This window comes from Solanum stenotomum, chromosome 1, assembly GCF_019186545.1.
Source record: "Solanum stenotomum isolate F172 chromosome 1, ASM1918654v1, whole genome shotgun sequence".
Taxonomy (NCBI): domain Eukaryota; kingdom Viridiplantae; phylum Streptophyta; class Magnoliopsida; order Solanales; family Solanaceae; genus Solanum; species Solanum stenotomum.
The window spans coordinates 17285922-17311700 of record NC_064282.1 but is presented as its reverse complement, the minus strand read 5'-3'; the positions used below and the strand labels follow the sequence as shown (position 1 = coordinate 17311700).

The 25779-nt window shown below is 32.1% G+C and overlaps 3 protein-coding genes across 3 annotated transcripts in view; all 3 read left to right on the top strand.

The window, feature by feature from the left end:
* The window catches only part of LOC125845218 (plasmodesmata-located protein 8), a 181762-nt gene that overhangs the window by 15811 nt on the left and 140172 nt on the right, over positions 1–25779 (top strand). The window lies entirely within an intron of this gene.
* LOC125860366 (probable pectinesterase/pectinesterase inhibitor 36) lies at positions 11093–13765 on the top strand. Its single transcript, XM_049540343.1, has 3 exons — positions 11093–11555; positions 12568–12897; positions 13048–13765. The coding sequence occupies exons 1-3, from the start codon at positions 11093–11095 to the stop codon at positions 13737–13739; spliced, it is 1485 nt and encodes a 494-aa protein (XP_049396300.1). The 3' UTR covers positions 13740–13765.
* On the top strand, positions 15358–25461 carry LOC125845132 (methionine aminopeptidase 1A). Its single transcript, XM_049524566.1, has 17 exons — positions 15358–15465; positions 15583–15670; positions 16541–16591; positions 17233–17418; positions 19495–19570; positions 19837–19884; positions 19996–20040; positions 21389–21488; positions 22503–22554; positions 22646–22687; positions 22979–23040; positions 23129–23227; positions 24285–24358; positions 24480–24549; positions 24816–24881; positions 24962–25050; positions 25270–25461. Exons 2-17 carry the CDS (start codon positions 15600–15602, stop codon positions 25345–25347), a joined length of 1209 nt encoding a protein of 402 aa, XP_049380523.1. The 5' UTR covers positions 15358–15465; positions 15583–15599; the 3' UTR covers positions 25348–25461.

Sequence of the window (25779 nt, the reverse complement as noted above, 5' to 3'; positions counted from 1 at the left end):
TGAATTTTCGAATGTCATGAAGATCGAAGACTTGTTTAATTAACTTATTATGTCATGTATGCACGTAAAGATAACTTTTACTTTTTCGAGTATACATGGACAATAATATCGTTGTACGTAGTTTAAATTATTGACGTTAGCTAACTTGAAACTGACAATTAAATAAACGGGCAACAATAATTTTAACAGTTTGGAAGGGGGAGCTGTTTCAGTTGCTAGGAATTGAAATTATTGGGTGCTTCCATTATGAATGAAAGAAAATATGTCAAATCATCATAGCTGAATTATTGAATGGATAGAGTTGTTTTATTTTCTTTATCATAACGTATAAGCACATCAATTTCATGCAACTAATCTTTTGATTGCGTGTGTGGTACACCATTATTATTGCTATATCGTATTCATATAATAAGTATTATGGGCTTTCACATTATAAACAAATTAATTAGAAACATCTAAATCGTATTAATTACATGGAAATCATAAATTTAAAAGTGTTCATACATACATGATTATTGGTTGATGTTATGGTTATTTAAATTAGAGACGGATCCAGAATTTGAACTTTAAAAGCTTAGCATTTAAGGGCGTATTTTAGCTGTTATAATTTTAAAGTTATGAATTTGTACCTACTATTATTATAATTATATTGAACTTTTTTACTTATAAATTTATGTTCTGGTTCATCAAAAGTACTTGATTTGGATGAACCTGATACCACAAGGCTGGATTCGCAAGCTCCTTACTCTTGTGTCAAATACCAACTAGCTCAACTTTATTCTTTTAAAACACCCTTAGGGTCGTTTTGGTAATAGGTAGGGGTGTGCACTATTCGGATTAAATCGAATAATCAAACCAAATCAAACCGAATGTTTATTTGGATCGTTTTTTTGGTTTTTTGGATTGGTTTTGGATTAATAAATTACTTTGTTTGGTTTTTTGGTTTGGTTTTGGATTTTAAAAAATAAAAATCGAAAAACCGAAAAAAACCCGAATTATATATATATATTGTTTAAGTTTAGAATTAAGTTGGAGTTAATCAATTTTGTCCCTTTTTGGTTATTGTCTTTCATGATGATTACATTTATATTTTATGTTTGAATTACATCTATAATAGGTATACTTATAAGTATTGTGTTTTAAGTTTTACTTATGATTTATATTAGAAAGAATATTTAAGGAATTAAATATTCTTACTTTGGTTATATATTTTATTAATTATTGACATAACCGAATAACCAAATCGAAAAAATCTGAACCGAATATAGGAAAACCAATCCAAACCAAACCAAATTTATTTTGGATCGGATTGGGTTACACTTTTACAAAACCAAAAATCGAAAATCCAAACCGAATAGTGTAAAACCAAACCGAAAAATCGAATGCACACCCCTAGTAATAGGGGTGGGATAGATAAAGTTATTTTATATCTCATTCTATATATGTGATAACTTATATATTCTATCATTATAGTACATAAATTATGGGATAAATAATCTTGCATTTTGTTATGAGATTGTTATTCCTTATCCCACGTGCCAAACGACCCCTTAGGTTGCATTCTGAAAGGGGAAAAGTTCAATGAAATTTTTTCTAGGAAAACAAGTGGGTTTTTACTTATTTTCTTTATATTACATAAGTAAAAAATATTATCCTAAAAACATTTGATAAAATCTAGACAAATACTATAGTTGTGGGGTGGGTGGGGTAGTGAGGATGAGGGTAGGAGGTGGGGGTGAAGATGAGGTGTGTTAGAGGATGGGAAAAACACAATCAATATGAAACGGAAATTTATGTTCCTAAAAAATTGATTAACCAGACGGAAAAAATTGAAAAACATTGGCTGTAAAATGTTTTTCTTCTGTACGAATTCACTCTTAGTTAATTTTTGAATAGAGTGCACATTAAGATATGAGTAAATTAGAAAAAAAAAATTAAAAAAGAAATATTTATGATTTTTTTAAGAGAGAAATAATGGGGTGATTCTATATGTGTTTTGTTGCCTTATTATCAAGAAATTAAAGAATATCGTTGTAAGACAAGAAGAATATTAACTAAGAAACAAGCTCATCAAGATTCCCTTATAAAAAAAAAGTAGTAAAAGGGAATAAATTCCACACCCTGATCGTATAAATATTAGAATCATTAACAGATATTTCTTTGTAATATATATGCGATAAAATAATACAACACAACCAATCAGTTGCAAATGAAGAGAAATTAATTGCTTATAATAATTTATTAATTAATTATTAGTGTAATTATTATTATGGTTGACAGTTGACTAGCTAATTCAGGGATTGATCTAATGGAATAGTATGAGATATGACTATATGTTATATATCCACTAATTAATTAGTTTTGGTAGGTGGGAGCTAAAAGTCTGCCTTCTTTTTTCCCTTCAAAATTCAGATTAATTTAATGAGCATAATGTACACTTTTCTACTACCTAGTACAACTCATTTTATAAATATTGATAATTATTTGATAGGCAGCCTTATTTGATATTTAAGAAGCAACAGACCGGCATAATATTTTCTTTTGATGAACTTTTGACGAATAATTATGTATTTATTTTAAGTCTTTTTTTTCAATTCTCTATTTTCTTATTTTACAATGATGAATTGTCATAATTTTTTTTTGTAACAAACACGGATCATAATGACACAATAATAAGTGACATAGCAGAGGAATATAATTAACCCACAGTTAGAGGTTTCTTTTTTCTTTTTATTTTAACTCCACCCCAATTCAAGGCCCAAAAAAACTAAAATAAAAGGAAATACAAATTAGAAGGAAAAAAAAAACTGTGAATGTATATAACTTAAAATTTCTTTTTAACAGAAAAAATATGAGTAAAAGTTATTATATCATATCGAACTGGATATACATCATTGGTGGCTTAAAAGGAATACAAATAAAATCATTATCTGCTGGATTGTTTAGTCGAATTCAAGTTAGATATATTGCTTCTAAATCTAAAGTATCCCAGAAGATATTCAGTGATAATAAAATTTGAACAGAAGATATTCAGTGATAATAAAATTTGTATTTAGTGGCAATTGAGTTAATGCTATTATATCAAGAGTCGTTAAAGTCTTTAGCAATATTCATATAAAATGTTGATTATTATTGAAAAGTGTTAGGGTTTTGCCCTGATTTTCTTACCATAATTTAAGATTTATTTTTCCTTAAAGAAAAGACAAAACATTACCATAAATGTTTTTACTTTTCTTGAAAGGAAAATATAATATTCTTTCATATTTGGTTTATTCTCTCCTTTTAGGACTCCTTTTCTAGTAAGGAAAGGTTTTAGGACTCTATAAATATAGGTTTGTTTTCTTCTAACACATAACAATAACATCCACAATGTAGTCGTTTAAGAGTCTTGTTTATGGGGAGATTTATTCTCTCTAAAGTTTCAATGTTTCTCTTTATATTAGTTTTGATATAATAATATTTTGATTTTTTAGTATAAGTTTTTGTTATCTGATTTATCAACTATATGATTTGTAAATTGTAAGCTTCCGCATGACGCCCTAATCACCCTTCATAACCCAACAAAAAGAACAGAGATAGTTAGTTACGCTAGGTTGTTAGAGATGTTGAGCTGTCAATCAGCTATAGGCTGAAGTTAATTGTAGCTCTCGTTTGTGTTAGTAGTGGACACCTCTATATAACTGATTGAGATGTAACATAATTGATATATGAAAATTATCTTCGCCCTAAAATTTTCTCTCTCTCTCTCTACTGTTCTTTCTTCTTCATGTATGTTCATAGCTTGAAGTCAATTATTTGATCCTCTAAGCTTCAATTCACAAAATTTACATGGTATCAGAGCAGCGCGATCTCTGTAGTAGATTGTTTTCCGCAAAGAAACTATCTCCTTCCTCGTCTTAAGGTTCATCAATGGTTGAATTGACTGTAGCTACCCTTGGGCACAATCATCCCTTGTAGTTGTATTCTTCAGATACACCTGGAGTTGCCTTAATTGCGATCAAACTTGCAGGTCCCGAAAATTAAGGACTTTGGAATCGCTCAATGAAACTGGCACTACTGGTGAAGAACAAGCTAGGTTTCGTAGATGATCCTGCCTGAAGAGTACCTACACGGGAGAATTAGCTGGCCAATATAAGAGATGCAACACTATAGTTTTGTCATGGATAAGTAGCTCAATGTCACCTAATTTGTTGACCACAATTGTGTATGCGTCGAATGCAAAACGAGTGTGAGAGGATTTCAAAGAGAGATTTGACAAATCAAATCTCACCAGAGTTTATCAGATCTGGACAGAGGTAGCTAGCCTAAAACAAGGCAATGACTCTGTCACTGAGTACTATTCCAAAATGAGAGACTTGTGGGATGAGTTTGATGCATTAATTCATCTTCCTTCATGTTATTGTACTGAACCTAAGGCCTACATTGATTACCTACATCAACAAAAATTGTTGATGTTCTTAATGGGATTAAATGAAACATTTAGCCATTCTCCTCAAGGCATAAACACCTAATGTGAATCAAGCTTATGCGACTGCAGTGCAGGAAGAAAGTTTGGACTATCATGAGGCTTTTTCACCGGTGGCCAAGATGGTCACTATGAGGATTGTCATAAGTGTTGTTGCTTCTTATAATTTGCCTTTATTCCAGATGAATATTCACAATGCCTTTTTGCAAGGAGATTTGACTAAAGAAGTTTAGATGCAGTTGCCTCAGGAATTCCAGAGGCAGGGGGAGATTAAAGTTTTCAAGCTTCTCAAGTCCTTATATGGACTCAAACAAGCTTCTAGGCAATGGAACATCAAACTAACTGAGGCTCTAATAGAAGCAGGATTCACACAAAGTGCTTATGACCACTCACTATTCACAAAGAAGAGTGGGACTGAGATAGCAATAGTTTTAATCTATGTAGATGATATACTCATCACATGCAACAATAACAAATTGGTTGAAGAAGTCAAAACTGCACTACACAACAGTTTTAACATGAAAGATCTTGGAGATCTCAAGTTTTTTCTTAGCATTTTGAAGTGTTGAGATCCAAGTCAGGGATACTGCTCACACAGAGAAAATATGCCTTAGAACTTATTTCAGAAACTAGTCTAAGTGGTGCCAAGCCAGTTGCTACACCCTTAGAGGCCAATGTGAAACTCACAACAGTTGAATATGATGAATACACTGGGAAAACAGATGATCAAGTGCGTCGAGATGTAAATAGGTATCAAAGATTGATTGGGGGATTGCTCTATTTGACAACCACAAGGCCAGATATAAATTTTGTTGTGTAGTTGCTTTCTCAATTTATGCAGAAGCCTAAGGTTTCACACTGGGAGGCGGCTTTAAGGTTGGTGAGGTATATTAAAGGAAGTCCAGTACAAGGAATACTTTTAAGTAGTATACCTAACACACAGTTGCAAGCCTTTTGTGATTCAGACTGGACAGCATGCCCCAATACAAAGAGGTCAGTAACTGATTATGTACTAAGGCTGGAAAACTCACTCATATCCTGGAAATAAAAAAAACAGCACACAGTAAGTAGAAGCTTTGCAGAAGCTGAGTACATAAGTATGGCATTAGTTGTATCTGAAATTGTGTGGCCGACAGGGTTGTTAAAGAACTAAACATTTGCATTGACACACCTATCAAGTTGCATTATGATAACAAAACAGCAATTCAAATTAATGCTAATCCTATTTTCTATGAGAGGACTAAGCATATTGAAATAAATTGTCATTATGTGAGGGAGAAGATCAAAGATGGATTAGTTCATGCAGAACACATTAGTTCGAAGGAATAACTTGCAGACTTACTCAAAAAGGGACTGGGAGCTGCACAACATCATCTACTACTGGACAAGCTTGGAGTGTTAGATATGTACACAAACTCCAGCTTGAGGGGGAGTATTAGAAAGAATAGAGATAGTTAGTTACGCTAGGTTGTTAGAGATGTTGAGCTGTCAATCAGCTATAGGCTGAAGTTAATTGTAGCTCTCGTGTGTGTTAGCTATGAACATACATGAAGAAGATAGAGCATTAGAGAGAGAGAGAATTTTAGGTGAAGATAATTTTCATATATCAATTCTATTACATCTCAATCAGTTATAGGCTGAAGTTAATTGTAGCTCTCGTGTGTGTTTGTAGTGGACACCTCTATATAACTGATTGAGATGTAATAGAATTGATATATGAAAATTATCTTCACTTAAAATTCTCTCTCTCTCTCTAATGCTCTTTCTTCTTCATGTATGTTCATAGCTTGAGGTCAGTTATCTGATCCTCTAATTAAGCTTCAGTTCACAAAGTTTACAATTATAAATACTCATATTTATTAGTGACGTTAAATATAATATAGCAACAATTTATGTAATTGCCACAATTTTTTAAATTTGTTACAGTGTCAGTAACTGCAGTAATAGTTCATTCAAGAAATCATGAGCCTAACCAAGTGATTGGTACTGATGGCAACATGTTAACTGCTCTTAGTTTTGTGAATGACACAATTCAATAATTTTCAAGCATAAATATTTGCTTTAATAAAATTTCAAACAAGACACCCACAGATAGAACAATTATCACTTTTTTTTTCTTTTTGGGGGGTCAAAATTTTTTACTTTAATGGAAACTAAGGAAATTTGTGGAAATAAGTACTCCCTATTCCTCAAATTATTTGTCTTTTTACAAGCTTTAGAAAAAAAGAAATATTTTTTCTCTATTTTGTCTAGTAGTAACTGTTTTTTAATACTATAAATTCTTTAACAAGATAAAATACTTAATAAACGAAAAACATATTTTAAGACATAATAAAAATAAAATATTAAAACTATCTCCTAATTAATACTTTATTAAGAAGCATATAAAAGAGAAATACGACAAATTATTTTGTAACTAGTTTTCGTTCGATGGAATTATTAGGTGTTAGATTGGAATTTTGGTCATACAAAATGGTATAAGAAATGTCAAATTAAAGAATGAGACGACTTTGCAACAAACAACGTAATTAAGTAGCAAACTTGTCTAATTAGGACAAGGATAAGGACTGAAGTCATCTAATTATGATGAAAATCTTCATATCTGTACGAATCATGTACTTACGGGACATATTAAACAATAATCCCTTGTAAATTGGATTTTAAAAAAAAATATTAATTAAGTCTTCTTGGAGACTTTTGCCTGTGGCGGGAAATTAGGGGTTGAATTACAATGGGGAAAATTAAACAAATCTAGGTAATGACTTATTAGCACCTAGCTAGCTAGTGTTTAATTATTATATCAATGATTATTCTGTTATCCTTATCTATGTTATCTGCTAAATTAATTAAATCATATTTGGGTACTTGATAATAAGTAAGTGACACGTGTTGCATTTATCGACTTAATACATATACTAGGCAAGTATTTGTTATCCATTATATTGTATTGTTAGTTTAAATATATTATTTATTTTGATTATTATTTAAATTTATTGTTTGAATTCATTGCTTGATAATAACAAAATTTCTAATTTTGTATGACGATCGATCTAGTGTGATTATGTTATCGCCTTAGTATTTTCTTTTTGTTTTGTTTTGTTTTTATTTATTCGTTAATAGTTTTATTTTATCCTTTACCCTATATGTAGCATTATCTCGTATTCTACTCTTTTTTTTTTATAGGTTTATCATTCAAATTATAAATGTATGACATTAATACATGTAACGATAGAGAATGATACAATCTAATCAAATATTGTATTCATTAAAATAATATAGTATGATACAATACAACACAATATATATAATATAATACGATACATTATGAAACAATAAGAACAACCGTCCAAACAAAGTGCAAGTATTCTTTGATTATAATGAATTCTTTGACACCCGTCTGATCTTCTGGCCCCTCTCTGCTAACAAATTAGAGTTCTTCTATCTAAATGATAATTTTTCTAGTTAAAGCTGTTACTTTGTCCCTTAATCGTGTAATGATTAAAGCATAAACTTGCTTTTTATTGTGTTTCTTCAAAAACAAAAACAAAAATAATTGAATATGTTTTTTTTAAAATAAAATAAATTACTGCTCTATCTCTTCAATCACCATAAACTATTTTCGATAAACCTTGACTCAATACCATACCACCCCTTCGAACACCATAAAAATGCATATACATTGATTTGATAAGTGTAAAATGTTTTGAATGGCTTATTATGTTTTGCACTCTTAATATATGTCTTTTTGTAATTGATGTCGTGTTCTGTTTTTGTTTTTTTAATGTTAACCTCTTTAATTTTTTTTAGAAAACAATAAAATAATTTTTTTAAAAAACATTCAAGATGATAAAATTAGAATACAAATAATTTAACTAAAAAAAATATGCTCAAATCTAATCTAACTAGTTAGTTATCGTCTTTTGTCATCAATAAAAAATAACGTATTAAAAGTTAAAAGTGTACTTTGAATCCATCTTAGGTGTAAAATTCTATATTTCTAGTTATTAACTGTGAGTATTCTTCATCAAAATTACTTAGCTATGTTTCTAATATAAAAAAAGAGAATTTTCGCAAATAACCTCAATATGTTCAATAACTATAGTTTGCATATTTACGGATTGTAGCTACAGTTTAAGCTGCCTCATTTGTATAGTTTGCAGGTTTCTATAATTCACGTGTACATTTGTATAATTGAATAATTTTTGTATAAATTCGAAATAACGAATTTATACAAACACAAACATCTGAACTTTAAATAGCTATACAAATTATATTATACAAAAGTTATACAAATTATATTATACAAACTTGAAACCCTAGCCCACATAATTATCACTGAATATTGATCGCGAATAGTAATTAACTAAAACTATAGTCACGATAACTAATTAACTATTATATGTTTGCTTAACCATGTAATTTTCCTTATAAATCCAATAAAAAAATCACAAAAATTTATCTTTAATAACACAAGAATCTATACTTGGGCTTGGGCTTTTGAAGCCCAGTATACTTTGGGTCTTGGGCCAATGCTAGTTCAATTCCGCTGCTAATAATAAGTCTCTTGCGCACAACGGCACAAGTAACGTGAATGGTCAAAAGTTACAAAAATAGACAACTACTCCGTTGTTCAAGTTTAATACATCTAAATACATTCTTTTTTGAATTGTTTCATATTATGACTACTTTTTTTTTTAACAATACATAAATATCTTAAATACATTCTTCGTTCATTTTTATTTGTCAAGGTTAAATTTTGCAGGTCTCTTGATAAATAATAATTGATATGAATATTTTATCATAACTATTCATATTAAATGATGTTTAATTTTAGATCTTGAAATTAATTTAAGAAAAAGGTAAAATATAGAAAAAATGCATTTCTTTTGATATGATAAAAGTTACAAATAAAATTAAAATATATTTTTAATATTATAAACAAGTAAAAATGAACAACGAGTACTCTGAATATGTGAATTTTGTAGAATGTTGATCTAATCAGCAATTCAAAACCTCGTGAAGTAGCTAGCTAGCTGTCTCTTGCGTGCTTACCTCGACTTTGGAAGTAGTGATAATGTAGAAAAAATTTATTTCTCAAAGTAACAATATATGTATCCTTTAATGTTATAATACACCAATAACTTAAAATATATTTAAACTATTAAATTACACTTAAAAAAGTTTACCCCCTCCACGGCCGTCTCATAATAGTTGTCATATATATTAATTTGATCGTTTTTAAACCTAATTAATACGAGTAAATTTTATTTAATATTTTTGAATTAAACTTAAAACAAGTATTACAAGTTGCAATCCTTCTAATGCTAATATTAATATAGTAAACAAATATGTCTTAAAATATTGATCAAAGTTCAAATAATTTAACTCTGGAAAATAAAATATAACAAGTATTTTGGTATGAAAAGAGCAATTATGTTTAAGACCATTTGTAATAAGCGCGAATCAAATGTTGAAACAAAATACTCCGCCTGCTCCATCTTGTTTGGCAATATTTTCTTATAATTAGGTAGTTCTTTTGGAAAGAATAGTGCATTTTTATATTTTTTTCTTAATAAGAAACTTTAAAGTCATACATGTATAATAATAACCTGTACTAAATCACAATTTTAAAATCAACATTTCCTTTTAAAATTTCTTAGTAAATCAAACTAGGACAAACAACAATGTGGATGGAGTAAATAATAGTATTATGTAATAATTAATCGGTCAAACATACATAAAATAGGAAAATTTCAACTATTAGCGTATACAACTTAAATCCTAATTAGCTAAAATCTAAGTATGGATAGGTACAACTGTACAATTGACGTATAATGTATATATATATGATGATGCCTCGGTTTTTCTTCTATTCAATACATATACATATATACCCCCGCACGATCTTATCTTTAATGTTCAAACACACAAAAAAACAACTTTTAATTACATCATATATCAATATATAAACAATGTACATTTGTACATGTATATATGTACCTGTATTGAAGTCCAACTAATTCAAATTCACGCCAGGTAGGATATTTTCAAAGATAATAACTTTTTACCCAAAAAAAGAAAATTCATATCCAAAATTTGAACTCGAGACCTCAGTTTCATCGATTACACCAAACCCTTTGATGATTACATCTTATATACATCATATATCAATATATAAACAACGTACATTTGTTGGCTTTGATCGACAGCTATTTATGACAAAAAAAATTCTAATAAAAATGTGTTGAAGCTTATCATGGATATATGCATGCATGGCTTAACTAATTTCCTGCCCTTTGTTATAAGACAAAATCTGACTCAAAATAGCTAGGTTTCATATATAATTAATGAGTCTTTAATCATAATGTGTTAAAAAAGTGGTAGGAAATTAAGAACGTCGCGACAAAACATATATAGTAGTGTTGTATGTCATGTATTCAAAGATTTAATTAATGTGCACCGTTTCCATAGAAACAAACAAATTTCAAGCTTCACTCAGCAACTAGCAAAATCATGGACACATGTCTTGGACTCCATCCCCTTTATCTATGAGTGACCGTCTACAATTGTACCTTTATATAATCATGTCTAACTAGTCCTTCCAACAATTAATTAATGTCTTCAAAAATGTCCACTTTCACAACCTTTATTCTTCTTCTCTTAGCCATTGTTGTTGTTTCTAATAATGTTAACAATGTCACTAGCAACCAATATCTTATAATTAATAATAAGGTGGTGAGGGTGTTAAGTGCCATGAAATGGGCTAAGGGTACTCTAAAAGGACAATTACTTAATAAAGAGGCAGAGGACCAATGCTATAATGAATGTGTGAAGCTTTATGAAGAGACTGAGCCAAGACTAGCAAGGATGGTTGTGTTTGGTGGTGATCATCACAAGTATAATTACAGCCATGATGATGCTCTTACTTGGTTAAGTGCAGCATTAGCAAGTCATAGGAGTTGTTTAGATGGCTTAAAAGAGAAAGGCTTAGCTACTTTTATAAGTAGAAATGAAGAAGCTCAAAACTTGACTTTGTTGCTTAAGGATGCATTGTTTCATTATCGACAACTAACGACTCTCACAAGAACGGGTGCGTCTTACTATTTTACTGCAACTCTTGTCGGTGACAAAATTAGCTCGAAACAATGGATGATAGAATTTTAACCTATATACATTAATTAATAGTATGACGTAATGTTTATTATGGTCGTACTCCCTTCGTTCTAAAATATTTGTCATGTTTCACCTTTCGAGAGACTAATTAATTAATTTTTAAAGTAAACTTAATATTTTAAAATTAAAATTTTAAATATTCGAAAACTATAAGTTGCAATTTTTCTCATATTCTATTGGTGGAAAATTATATCTTGAAATATTGATCAAACTTTATATAGTTTGACTCTTGATAGGTGAAAACGTGACAAATATTTTGGGACTAATAAAGTATGATTTAAGCTGATGTGAAAAGATATTTACCTTATTTTATAAGTTACTATTGATTTTATTTGCAATTTTCGTTTTGAATAATTTAAGTGTATATGTATGGAAAATTAAAAATTGCACTAGTGGTTTTTCTTTTCCCCTTTAATGGTCCTTTTGAGTGGTCTACATTTGCTTTATATTATTATAACTTTTATAAATCGATACAGTAAATTTTCATACTATTTGGTTGTCTAAATCATAATTACATACATATAATTGTTCGAAAACGTAAGAGTAGTAATTAAATTGGAAAATAAGGAAAATTACATACGATTTTGAGAGATGAAATACAACCAGGAATTGTTTCGGGACTAACTATCTCGAGATTTTAGGGGATTATAATATGAGAATTAATAGTGACAAGTTTATTTTATTTATATATTTTTGGGATGATGTTTGGTTCATTGGGAAAATAATAATAATGAAATCTCTGGGTATAATATAAAACATGTGTTTTGTTTATAAATTGGGACAAAAATTTTATTTCAATTTTGGCCTTGTCATGATGGAGTCGCCTTAGGCAAAGGGGTGGTCCGGTATACATGCTTCATTGGAAAATGATGTGGTTTACAAAAGTTAAATAGTAGTACTAGCTATTATGAATGTATATTTGGTGACAGGGGCACAATTAATACCAATGAACTCCAATGAAGAAGGCAAGGGGCTTTTGGCATCATGGAATGCAGCAACATCCAAACCTGATATAGTAGTTGCACTAGATGGTTCTGGCAATTACAAGACCATCAACGACGCTGTGGCTGCGCTCTCTAGTATGACACGACCAGAAAGAACAGTTGTGTATGTCAAATCTGGTACATACCGCGAAAATGTTGAAATTGGAAGGGGACTTAATAACTTGATGTTTGTTGGTGATGGCATTGACAAAACTATCGTTACTGGTTATAAAAATGTCCCAGATGGAGCTACCACCTTGGGCTCAGCTACATTTGGTAAGTCCCACATATACTAGAATTTAATTTATTCTGTTTATATAACAATGATGTTCGAGCCAGGTTGTATTTGTTGTTTCTCACTAGCACAATGAGTAACTTTCTCATGAACCACAACTTTAGTCATATATAATGACATTTTTATTATAGGCGTATCTGCTGATGGATTTTGGGCCAGAGACATGACATTTGAGAACACAGCAGGACCAAACAAGCATCAAGCAGTGGCACTAAGAGTAGGCTCAGATCTCTCGATTTTCTATCGTTGCAGCTTTAAAGGTTACCAAGACACGCTCTTAGTACACTCTCTAAGACAATTTTATCGCGATTGTCACGTATATGGCACCATCGACTTCATATTTGGTGATGCATCTGCCGTTTTTCAAAATTGTGACATTTTTGTTAAGAAACCAATGGATTACCAATCCAACATGATAACAGCACAAGGGAGGGATGACTCAAATGAAAATACAGGGATTGTTATACTAAATTCGCGAGTTTCTTCATCTTCGGAGTTCACTGCTGTTAAAGATAGTTTCAAGAATTACCTAGGCAGACCGTGGAAAAAGTATTCAAGGACAGTGTTTATTAAGACGGATTTGGATGGATTGATTGATCCAAAAGGGTGGAAAGAATGGAGTGGTGATTTTGCACTTTCGACATTATATTATGCAGAGTATATGAATACAGGGAGTGGAGCTAATACTGGAAACAGAGTAAATTGGCCTGGTTTTCATGTGTTACGTGATGCCAATGAAGCAAGCCCATTTACAGTAACAAATTTCATACAAGGTGAATCTTGGATCCCAGCAAGTGGAGTACCATGTTGGGCTGGCATATGATATGTTATTTGTCAAGACACTCAACAATGTGGAGGGTATTAAATTGGGAAATGTGCATGTTACCACTAAAGTTACTTTGTAGAAATTATAGTCGTCTGGTAGGGTGTATAAAAATAGTAGAGTAGGTACGAATAGGTGTACTAATAAAAATAAGAAGTATTGCATAATTTCTTGAAATAATGTTTGGTTATAAAATATCCTCCACAAATATGGATAAAAGGACGTGAAAAAGATTTTGATGGACAATTATGTTTTTGACCATGCTAATGCATGCACATTAAAATTCTATGCATTACTAATACCGTGAGTTTCCATGTATTAGTTATACACACCTTAATACCAAATAGAGTATATAACTAATGTATACCTAAATTGAAAAAGTGTACTAAATAAGATATTGTACTAGTAATACACCAACTAAATAGCTAAGTATATACAACTCTTTTGTTCTTTATGTGGAAATAGTTTTCTTTGAACATTTTGAATAATACACAAAGCCAAGCCATTCAACATTTTGAATATGAGTCATCATCTCTATTACTTGAGCCATTCAACATTTTGAATAATACACAAAGTATATATATGTTTGAAATTATGTATTAATTTTTAATTCAACAACTTAAATATTACATAACAAATAATGCCAGCATAACTAATGCAAACATTACAAATATAAATATTAGTACACCTTATTCAACGGAGTATTATTCTAATACACCTTATCAAACGATTAGTAATTTACGTACTCTCAAAATTAGGCAAAAGAAGATTGTATCCTCTGAGTACTACAGCTACATATCCTATTTTGTATATTTTTATAAGTTAAAAAATTATTTAATTTTAACAAATTTATATATTTTACGATTATTGCATTTTTAAAAAACAAATAGAATGACTTGTAGCCCCTCTAAATCAAGTACTACTACATTTTAGATATATTTAACTTGATATCTGATTATGTTGGTAAATACTCCTTATGTTCAATAATAGTTATCTATTATTGATTTTGCACACTTCTTAAGAAACTATAAATAGAAGGGTAATTTACTATATCACCCTTTGAATATAATAAATACAATGTCTTGAAAAATATTATAGGAAAATAACTATAATTAATGATAAGGGTAAATTAAGAACTAAGTGTAAAATTATTCATTGATTTTATAAAATAGACAAGTATTGTTAGACATTCCAAAATAGTATAGTGGACAATTATTGTTGGACAGATGGAGTATGTGTTAAGAAATCCTTTTTTTTTTTTTATCATTCATCAAATAAATTAAAATGGATGGAGTAATAAATTTCTTAACTCTATTTTTTTTTTATTTTAATAGAAGAAATGAAGTGACGTGATTCTTAAAAGTTAACTCTCTAATTATATTGCACAATTTGTTTTTAGAAAAGTGATAATATAAAAAAGTTTTGGTATATTATCAAATAATAGTAATATCGAACATTAATACTTAAATGTTTTAATTACCTTTATAAGGAAAATTAATACAATTGGTTGGAAAATCATTATTGCACGTAGGAGGATATAAAAGTTTTTTAGTACGTAATATATTATTTGTTTTTAGCGGTCCATAATGTAGCATTTTTCCTCTTTTTTAAAATTATTTTTTAGTTTATTTATTAGTCCTTTTTCCGCTGGAAAACCCTAAACTGAAAAACCCCTCTTGCTATTTTCCTCTCCCTTGCAAGAAAACACCCATAACCATTTTCAAAGGTCAGCTTTATCCAGCTTCAAAGATTCAACCATTTTAATCCATAGTTTTTATTAAATTTTATTTCATTTTTTTTATATGTATATTGGGATGATTAATAATGATTTTGTACTTTGTAGAGTTATTGAAAGAATCCATGGCAGGAGGATCAGAAGTGGTTGAAGCTGCTTTATCTTGTGCTAAATGTAGCAAGCCTGCTCATCTTCAGTATGTATCCACTCTTTGTAATTTTTGTATGAGTTTTAAGTGTTTCTGCAAAGTGATAGTTTGTAATTTCCTTTGTTGAATTTCAATGTTTGGATATAAATAAATGTTTTCAGATATTCAACTGAGTTCGAGCTTATGCGAATTGCATATTTGTATATAGGATTTAAATTTTTTTGAGAGTTAAGTGGATTTTTAAGGGGTTAAGATGAAAGAGGATGTTCTAATTCTAGTAGGTAGAAAATAGTAGTATTTTTAGTTTTATGACTTGAAGATGGAATGGAGGGATTGTCATTAGCTAATACATCCAAATACAAATGATCTTTCTCATAACTTGGGGATTTTTGTGCCCTTTATGTAGCAGTGATAGGCTAAATTCATTCTTTTCAGTTTGAGTGTAGGTCTATTATTGGCAAATGTAGTACGATGCGATATCAAGTCCCGAGTTTGAAATCCTAGCTGGTGAAGCAAGTTTAGTATCTAGTGGTGCTGATAAAAGAAAGTCTAGTATTTAAGTGGTAAAGATGAGGGCAGGTACTGTTACCTTCTCAAAAAAAAAAGAAAAGATAGGGCAGGCCCATTATCCTTTGGGTTTCTGAAGCTGGAACCAGGGGATTTCTCGTTTATAAAAAATATAGTATAGGTTCTATTGTGGTTTAAAGCTGAATGGTTGACGATGCTGATTTTCGGGACCTTCATTAATTATCCTTGAACTTTGAAGTTCAATGCATCCAACAACTGTTTGCAATTGCGGTGTGTGATCTTTTAGCTTTGTAGTTGTACTGCCTGTAATTGTTTTTTAGTGCTGTTACTTTCAGAGAAGAGTTTCTGCCTGTGATATCTCTGTTAAATTATTTTTTCTTTTATTTGAAGGTGTCCTAAGTGCGTGGAGTTAAAGCTTCCTCGTGAAGGAGCTGCTTTCTGGTTTGTAGCTTTGACCATTCTTTTTCTGAGCTATCTTCTCCATTTTTCATTATCTAGCTGAAGCTTAAATTTGGGATTACTGCTGTGTATCATTTATAACTTTATATCATAGCCGAAACCGTCCATCTGTGGGAAATAAGCTATTCTTTTTTTTAGCAGTTTGTACATGGTATGTATTAGTTTGGTATAGCTGTTGTGATGTAAGATAGCGATAAGGGTGTACTCACTGCTTGTTAAAGATTTGATATGTGAATAACCTGTGCTCCTCCATGCTATGTTTGCAGAACCTTTTGTAATAGGTCTATTGTCTATTATCATATTAGAAAGCTGGACTCCCTATCTGCATTAGTTGTTCAATGTCAAAAACTCAGGTTTCAGTAGTGGAAACTGAAACAACGAGAAGACATTAGAAGAATATTACATTCTAGCTACTAAACAAAATGTTTGGAGAACTGCAACCTCCTGTCTGATAGATCAAATCCAAGTGGATTTGGAAAGTTATAACTGCTGTAAATGTGAACTGAACAAAAAGATGAATGGCTAATGGGATGAGAATCTCTTCCTATGACAATAGTTAGATCTTTATTTTCTCTGGCCATTAGTCTAATACCTTGATTTTGATGCAAGTTGCTTCTTGTCAGCACGCAGGATTGTTTCAAGGCATCTTGGAGTTCTCACAAGTCTGTCCACTTGAAGGCAAAATTATCATCTCTGGCAACTGAAACTCCAGGTGAACAAAATGCAGCCTCACCTAGTGATGGTTGGCTATATTGCTTGAGGAAAGGACAGGCTCGAACACCAAAAATTCCGCATTTTGACTGGACTGGGTATGTTGGATTTGGTTCTTTATCTTCAACCTTTGCTGATGTAATATGTACATACCTCACAACCTTGTTTTGGATTTCCATGGTTCCTCTCCAATTAGAAAAGTTAGAACTATGCATTTATTTGGTAATGGACTACTTTCTAATTTGATCCTATCATGTCTTACATAAAACTTGGACCTCTCCCGGTCAGATTTTAGTTTGTCCGAAAATATCTAACTCTGTGAATGATAGTAAAACACTGTTTTGGCATCGGTGAATGGTCCTTAGAATGCATTTCTCACTGACATTTATTTCCTGCTACAGTTTCTTTGAACTGTCCTGCTCTCGATGTAGAATTAGTAAAGGTCCTGACAAAGTTCTTGGTGAAAATAAAACTGGCTAGCAGAGTCTATTTTGGAGTCGTTTGTTCCTTCTTCTCCTTTACTTGTTTGGATCCTTGCTCTTTGTTGTCCTTAACCTCACCGGATTATGGAATGCATTTCTCATCGATATTTATGTCCAGCTACAGTTTGTTAGAATTGTCGTACTATGGGATGGAGAATTACTAAAGGGGCTTTGCAAGTTTGTGATGTTACTAGGGTGGCAAAATTAGGCCATCCCAACATTTGGCAGGTTGGGCTTATTTTCATGGAGGACCAATCTTGGCACAACCCATGTCTCCATCTAAAAGTTGGGATGATTTGGACTAAGAGCCTGTTTGGATTGGTTTATTTTAAGTGCTTTTAAGCAAAAATAGCTTTTAACACTTTTGGATTGTTTGGGTAAATTAAAAAGTGCTATAAGCACATTATTTTAAGCTAAAATGATAAAAATAAGCCTAAAGCCAATCCAAACAGGCTCTAAATATGTAGCCCAAACTGACCCATAAGAAAATTTGTCAATATAGTTTAATTTTTTCGAAACTAAATATATAAATATATAAATATATAAATATTTAAATATATATATATATATATATATATATATATATATTGGTTTGATATGTTAAAATATAGACATAATAAAGAAAGAAAAGTTTTATTAGTTTTGTTGGTGGTTAAACAAATAACTTAAAACTTGTTTAGAGTTGGGCCGGTTGGGCTATGAACCATTATTTAGCCCATCTCGGCCAGAAAACCTTTGGGTGGGTTAATGACCTGCCCCTCATTTTGATTGCAAATTCAACTCAACTTTCCTTTTGACACCCTTGATGAAACTAAAACAGGCTAGCAAAGTCTATTTTGAGTTAGTGTATTCCTCTTCCTCCTTTACTTGTTTGGATGCTTGTTTTGATTCCTATATTTCGCTATATTAGTGGAATATTTTTTAATTATCTCATGCTCAAATTATGCAAACTGTATTTTGGTTACCAAAACATGCTGTTATGAACCTGAAGTGGTTGTCCAAACAGCTATATGCATAAGTTGTGAAGAGTAAATAAACTTATGAGTTGTCTGTATTTTCTGAATGATTTCCTTCGGAATAAAAAAAAACCAGAACTAATTATTTTCAGTGATATTGGAGTGAATGTGAAGATTGTTTAATTCTCAGCTGTGACGTTTATGCCAAAGTATTCACCACCTTGTGTCATCTGAAGGAATTTCTTTTCAAGTATTCAACACAATTATCCATCTTCATCTTCTAAGAGTCTGATATCAAAGAGGAGAAGTTTTCTTCTTCCCATCTGTCCCAGCCTTGGTGGACAAAGTTACTTGGTACTGTTGTTGGTGGGAGGGGACAGGTATCCTGTGGAGTCGAGGCGCATGCAAGCTGACCCCGACACCACGGTTATAAAAAAAAGAGAGAAGTTTTCTAGGTTTAAGGCTCTGATAGCTGAAGTAAGATAAGTCACCGGGCGCTTTAGTTTCTTAGTTCAGTCCAAAAATACTAGACTACACTCTTCTGTTATAGAACACTAAGAAGTTTGTTTCCTTCTCATCTTTTGCTCCTTTTGAACATAGTTTTTTGCTAGGCACTTGCTTCAAGGATGACAGAATCACTCTCCCTATTTTTTCTTTATCTTTCCTCTCTTATTTTATGGAAGTTGCTGTTTGCATTTGTTTGTTGTCCAAAATCTAAGGTGCTTACGTTTTTCAGGACGCTGAGGCCCTATCCAATATCAGAAAAGCGTGTTGTACCTGCTCACATTGATCTACCTGATTGGGCATATGATGTAAGTCATCTTAGCTGATTTCTGCATATTTCAAGTGTTAGTCCCCGTTTAATATACACACACTCAAACTTTATGCATACACGCGCACACATGTTGTGTTTTGCCCCGTCTCTTATGGAGCTGGATACCAAGAATGTTGACAGTTGCTTCAATTACTTTTCTTATCATTAGGAGCTTAGGTGCCTAATATTGCACGTTTTCTCATTCTGGTTATCAATGATATAAAATATGCTCTTTATTTTTGTTTGTTTCTGTTATTTTTGTAGGGTATCCCAAAAATTGAACCCAGTAGTGATTTGCAGCATGTTGTTGAGGTACTAATTATGTTGAGTTAGTAATGATTTGCAGTTACACTAGATCTTTTTGTAGTAACAAACAAGGTTTTTGCTCACCACCTGCTTCTTTTCTCTTTAAATGTTCTGAAGATCAAAACTCCAGAGCTGATTGAGAGAATGAGAGAAACTTGCCGAGTAAGTATTGCCACTTTATGTCTCTTGATTATGTTCTACCAACAAATTGTCTTTTTAATTAGTCTTCCAAAAGAATCATTGTTGTCAGTTAATGAAGCATAGACATTTACATTTGCTCCACCCTTTATTAGATACCATGTACTTCGACAACACCAATATTGCAGGACAGTTAACGGGGTGTGAAGTTGATATGAACCAATTCATGGAGAGTTCATACCACTCTTTAGAGTATTGATGTGGCCTAGGAAACTTAAGGGACTTTTGGAAGATGTGTTGACATTTATGATTCCACCAACCAAAAGGGGACGAAAATAACCAAGAAAGGAATTATGCAAATGGAGAATGAAGTGGAAGCAGATTGTCAAGAATATACTCCTATATTATGCTCTGTAATATTTTGGTAATATATGCAATTGCTTCCTGGCAAGACTTTTGTGGGAAATCTGAGTGAGATTGAAGCCTAGAAACGTAGGAGTTCACATTTTATATTTAGAGATCAGACAGAAACCAAGTTGGGAGGACTTGTGTAGGATGTTACAACTTACAACTAGGGGTTAGTTTCAATTTGATGTGTGAATTTTGAAAGATCAATCAATAACTAGAATCAAGGTCTTGAATGTATCTCTGGGACTACTGCCAGGTGCCGTTTCCTTCCTGTAGCAATGCTTTTTAGATAGTAGATTTTACTTGGTTTTATTAGCACCTAAGTTTCTGGAAAAGATGTCTTTTCCATCATCTATTGTCAAGTCAACAGCACTGAATCACCCATCACTTATTGTCTAATCAACAGCACTCAATTTCAATGACATCCCAAGCGACAAAGGAGTTGTTACCTTTTCTGCATTAGTGTGCAATGACCTTTATGCTAGCTAAGCACAGATGTAGACTTGAACTGATAGTCGCCCAACCCAAGGGGATACCACATACACCAGCCTTATTTGCCAAGTTCTCGGGTCTCATTGAATGTACTTGTCCTATTATCCTCAACTGGGCTGGGGACTTGGTCAATTAATCAAAAGAGATGAAGGGTGGTTAGTGTTCCTAGGTTATAAAGTTTTCATGCCCTGCATCTTTGGCAAAGAACCATGGTATAAGCATGTTCACTTGGTTCTTCATCAGTAGTTTAGATTTTTGAGATTCCTTCTAATGCATTAGCTTTACGAATCCAATTCTATATCAGAAATAGGGATTTCTACAATATTTGTGTATTATACAGTCAGTTTAATGATTCTAAAGTACCTGGTTGAGAGATGGTAAGGGGATAAATATCGGGCAGTCTTTGCTCCTTCAGCTTCATTGTTTTTTGTTTGTTTGAAGTTATTGTTTATTCACGTTCATATATCTTCAGATAGGAAGGGAGGTTTTGGATGCAGCTGCTCGTATTATTAGACCTGGCGTGACTACTGATGAAATTGATGCAGTGGTCCATGAGGTTACTGTTGCTGCTGGTATGTTGATAAAACTCTTATTATTAATCAATTCTCATGCTTGCATATTTTAGTTGGGGTCATTTCCACTTACCAACATGTTACATTTAATGTTTTTAGTTTATGTTGATATGTTCAAAACGTTAGAAGCACTTTAATCAAGTTGTGTTAAAGCAAAATCCCGTAGTTCTTTTCAACTAGTGTTATCAAAAGCAAAAAGCTCAAAGGTTCGTTGGGGCTTTAGGCACAAATAAAGCGCGGGTCTTAATGATAAAAGGCGCAAAGGAAGAAAAGACAAATACACACACACACACACACACATATATATATATGTATATGTACGACTAAGACTAATAATTATAATCAGGATTGACAAAATATATGTAAAGTTCTTTTTTGGGTTTTTGGTTATCAGGATGCCCTATGGGGTTGTAAATTCATCAGTTGTTATTTGATGAGTTTTTTTTTTTGTGTGAATACAAAGTTACCTTATAAAAAAAAAAGAAATTGGAAAAAGAATTTGATAAAGTGAAATATCAATTATGTCTGTTGCCTCTTCAGAAGAGGCTCATCGGCAAGGGAGAGTATGCCTTAGAACCTTGATGACAGGACTGAAGAGTTCATTAAGCGAGGTGAAGCTCTCAATACATTTTGAGCCTCACTTCGGGGCTTAAGTGCGCCTTTGACAACACTGCTTTCAACTTATGCATATTCACTTTAATCACATACATTATGATACACTAATGATACTGGTCTTTATACTTGGTACAAGATGTTCTCTTTGCTCCCCAGTTGAGAACCTATGTGATCTAAGTTATTGGTTCCATAAAACTTATTACTTTCCCTTTTCTTTCAGTGTGATGCTCTTTTAAGATAGGTTGGTATATTATCCTAGCCAAAGTTTGTTGGCTTCATATTATATCGATGAAAGCTCACAGGAAGTCCTGTTCTTAGGGATATTGCTATGTATGGGATCACTTAGTCTTCTAATATGTGGATCTGGTGCTTTAACTCCTTTTTTGGTTGCATATGTAGGTGGATATCCGTCTCCCCTAAATTATCATTTTTTCCCCAAGTCATGCTGCACGTAGGTACTTTACCTTGCAAATGTTCTTTATGATCTGTGTAGGCAAGTCCTAGAAATTACTAAAAGATGGAAATCTGTCTGCCTGTTGCAGGTCGGTCAATGAAGTGATCTGCCATGGGATTCCAGATGCAAGGTAAGTCTTACATTCAGCTATGAGACTAGTCTTATTTGTTCATTCAGATTAGGTCTAGTACCCCCCTTTGTTTTTTAGTGAGAGGGAAGGAAGTTACTGCTCTTACCAAGTTACACTTTTCGAGAGCTTAATAATGCTCAATTACCGATGAATCTAGACAGTCTTTTGTCAATTTTCACTTGTGTTTGCTCTTTCCTTGGCGCATTTTACTGTGTTATGTGCTTACTATATGTATTGTTCTGATAAGAATTTGTTTTGTGCTGTATGTCATTTGGTTGCTCTTTATTTCAGGAAATTGGAGGATGGTGATATTGTAAATGTTGATGTTACTGTATATTACAAAGGGGTTCATGGTAAGAACCAATTTTCATGTTGATCTATAGGTAATGTTTCAACTTTTTGCAGAATTGATGTTTAACTAGTGCACTGCTGATTATGCAGGCGATCTGAATGAAACCTTCTTTGTGGGTAATGTTGATGAAGCATCTCAACGGTTAGTCCAGTGCACATATGAGTGTTTGGAGAAAGCAATAGCAATTGGTAGGTTGTGTTTTACTGTTTGTTAGCCTTGGATACGTTATGTACATAGATTTCACTGTTCTAAGAACCTCATACTTTATGGGTTTATGACTAGCTAATGATTAATTGATAATAGTAAAACAACATACACATGAGACAACTATTTCAAGTGAGGCTTAGGAATAACAAATTTCTCTTTACCATCACAAGATGAATATGTCTAAATCTTCTATTATTTCAACACTATTCCGAAGCTTTTGCATGTTTAAGTTGCATAACTATAGAGGTTCCTCCACTATAGCAATATACAACTCCAAATAGAATGATCAAACCCTTCAAAAATCAAATGGTCAAATCATTGAAGAGTAAACGGATGGCTTAAAAATTGGCAATACAATACACCACACCGCATATTCACAATTAGATAATTGGACTTACAGACTACAGTGTTGGACAATTAAACTTTTAGAGGGTTGGGTTTGGATGTTTTTCTAAGAAATGGGCTTTAAAAGTGTTACAATGCATGTGAAATAAGTAGAGACTAAAATTAATTAATAATTAAAAGGTACAAATATTATAACTATTTATGAATAACTAATATCATATATATAAAAAAATCATTATAAAATTAGTTTATATAATTTATTGGTTGGTTATGTTACCTTTCTCAAAAAAAAAATAATTTATTGGTTGGTTTGGTTATTTTTTAGTACAACCGAAGCCAAACCAAATATTGTCAGCTTTTAAAATTCAAACCGAAACCAAATCAGTTTGGTTTGTTTTTTCACCAAACTGTGAACATCCCCTACTTCTTAAAAGGCATGTCCAGTAGCTTGTATAAACAAATACAGTATGACTCGTCAATTTGACTCGTTAAATTTGTTTTCTTCTATGCTTTTAAATTTTTTCTTGCATTTTTCTGTATATATTTACTTGGTGGTGACAAATGGTCTTGCTGAGAATTGTCTTTTCAATATGTTATTGAAGAGTTAAGGAAGTGAAGTTCAGTAAATATGTAAGCTAGCAATGTTGATCTAAACTTTAGGTGTCATTTTTTAATTGTGCCATTTCATTGCAGTTAAGCCTGGGGTACGGTTTCGGGAAATTGGAGAGGTCATCAACCGACACGCTTCTATGTCTGGATTATCTGTGGTAAGATAAAACAAAAAATAGATTGCCTAACAACCCCATCAAGTGGACCAGTGATGCTCAGTTTTTGTTGGAAGTTGACATGTTTTTCATGTTCTCGTTTTCTTGCAAACTTGGGTGACAGGTGAAGTCATATTGTGGTCATGGCATTGGAGAGCTTTTCCACTGTGCACCAAATATTCCGCATTATTCAAGTATCCTCAACAATGTCTTTAAGATTTTATGGTTTATCAAAAAAAAAATCTTTTTAACATTTAAGCCTATGTGTTAGGTCGAGCAGTGAAATGTGAATGCATCACATATTTCAAGCAATATCTAGCACTATAGAAACAGCAGTATTTTGATTTAACATAATATTTTCAGTTATGGTACAGTTTAGTACCTCTAGGATTGTGGCGATCTCTGTGTAAATGTGGCTTTACTTCTGTCAATCATCCTTTGGTTACCTTAGCCTGATCAGGAAATAAAGCAGTTGGTGTGATGAAAGCCGGCCAAACTTTTACAATTGAACCAATGATTAATGCTGGTAAGTTCTTCAGTTCTGAATTCATTATGTACTATTCAATATAAAATCTCTTTCCCCTGTGTTGATTAATTCTATTTCAGGAGTTTGGCGTGATCGGATGTGGCCTGATGGATGGACTGCTGTGACAGCAGATGGAAAACGAAGTGCTCAGTTTGAACACACTCTCCTGGTATTATTTTATTATACATCCTTTTTGGGATCTGAATGATTAATGGAAGCTCTTTGTTGCATGCTGTCTCAGATTGAATTGAGATACTTGTCTTGATGAATTGATCTTGTTGCAACTGAACACAATATTTAACTAGAGAAAACTGTCTCATCTATTTTCCCGTTGCAAAGAAAATTTTGCTCGTTGATTGATGTGTTTCTGGTGATGGATAATTTGTAGGTCACAGAGACTGGAGTTGAAGTACTGACAGGACGCCTCCCGACATCTCCCAAGGTGTTCCCTTGGTTGAGTTCTTGATTTGTCCTTTGCATTCTTTTGCCAGTCATAAAAAAAAGTTTCAAGTTGGTCTGTTTGTGTAACACATGTATTTTTTAATTGATGAATTTTTGAAATTTTGGTCTCAAACTATATAATGAACAAATGAGCTTTTACCGACTCAGGTGCTATATTTAAAGCTGATGCCTTTTGGTTATCTGATTTCTATTATAAATTTAGCTCTACCTAAGGGCTTGTTTGGTTTGCCATTAAGAAAAATAATTTTGTATAATTAATTTAATATTTTATATTTTGGTATAAAAGTAAGTTTACTGAGCAGATTCTGTGTTATGAATGTGGCGCTTGGCTCTTCTGAAGTACTAATATAATGGCTGGTTTAGGGTATAAAATTTTGCATTATACATCACAACCGTGGGAAGCTTTATGTTAGTTCTGGTGAATGAATGTCAGACA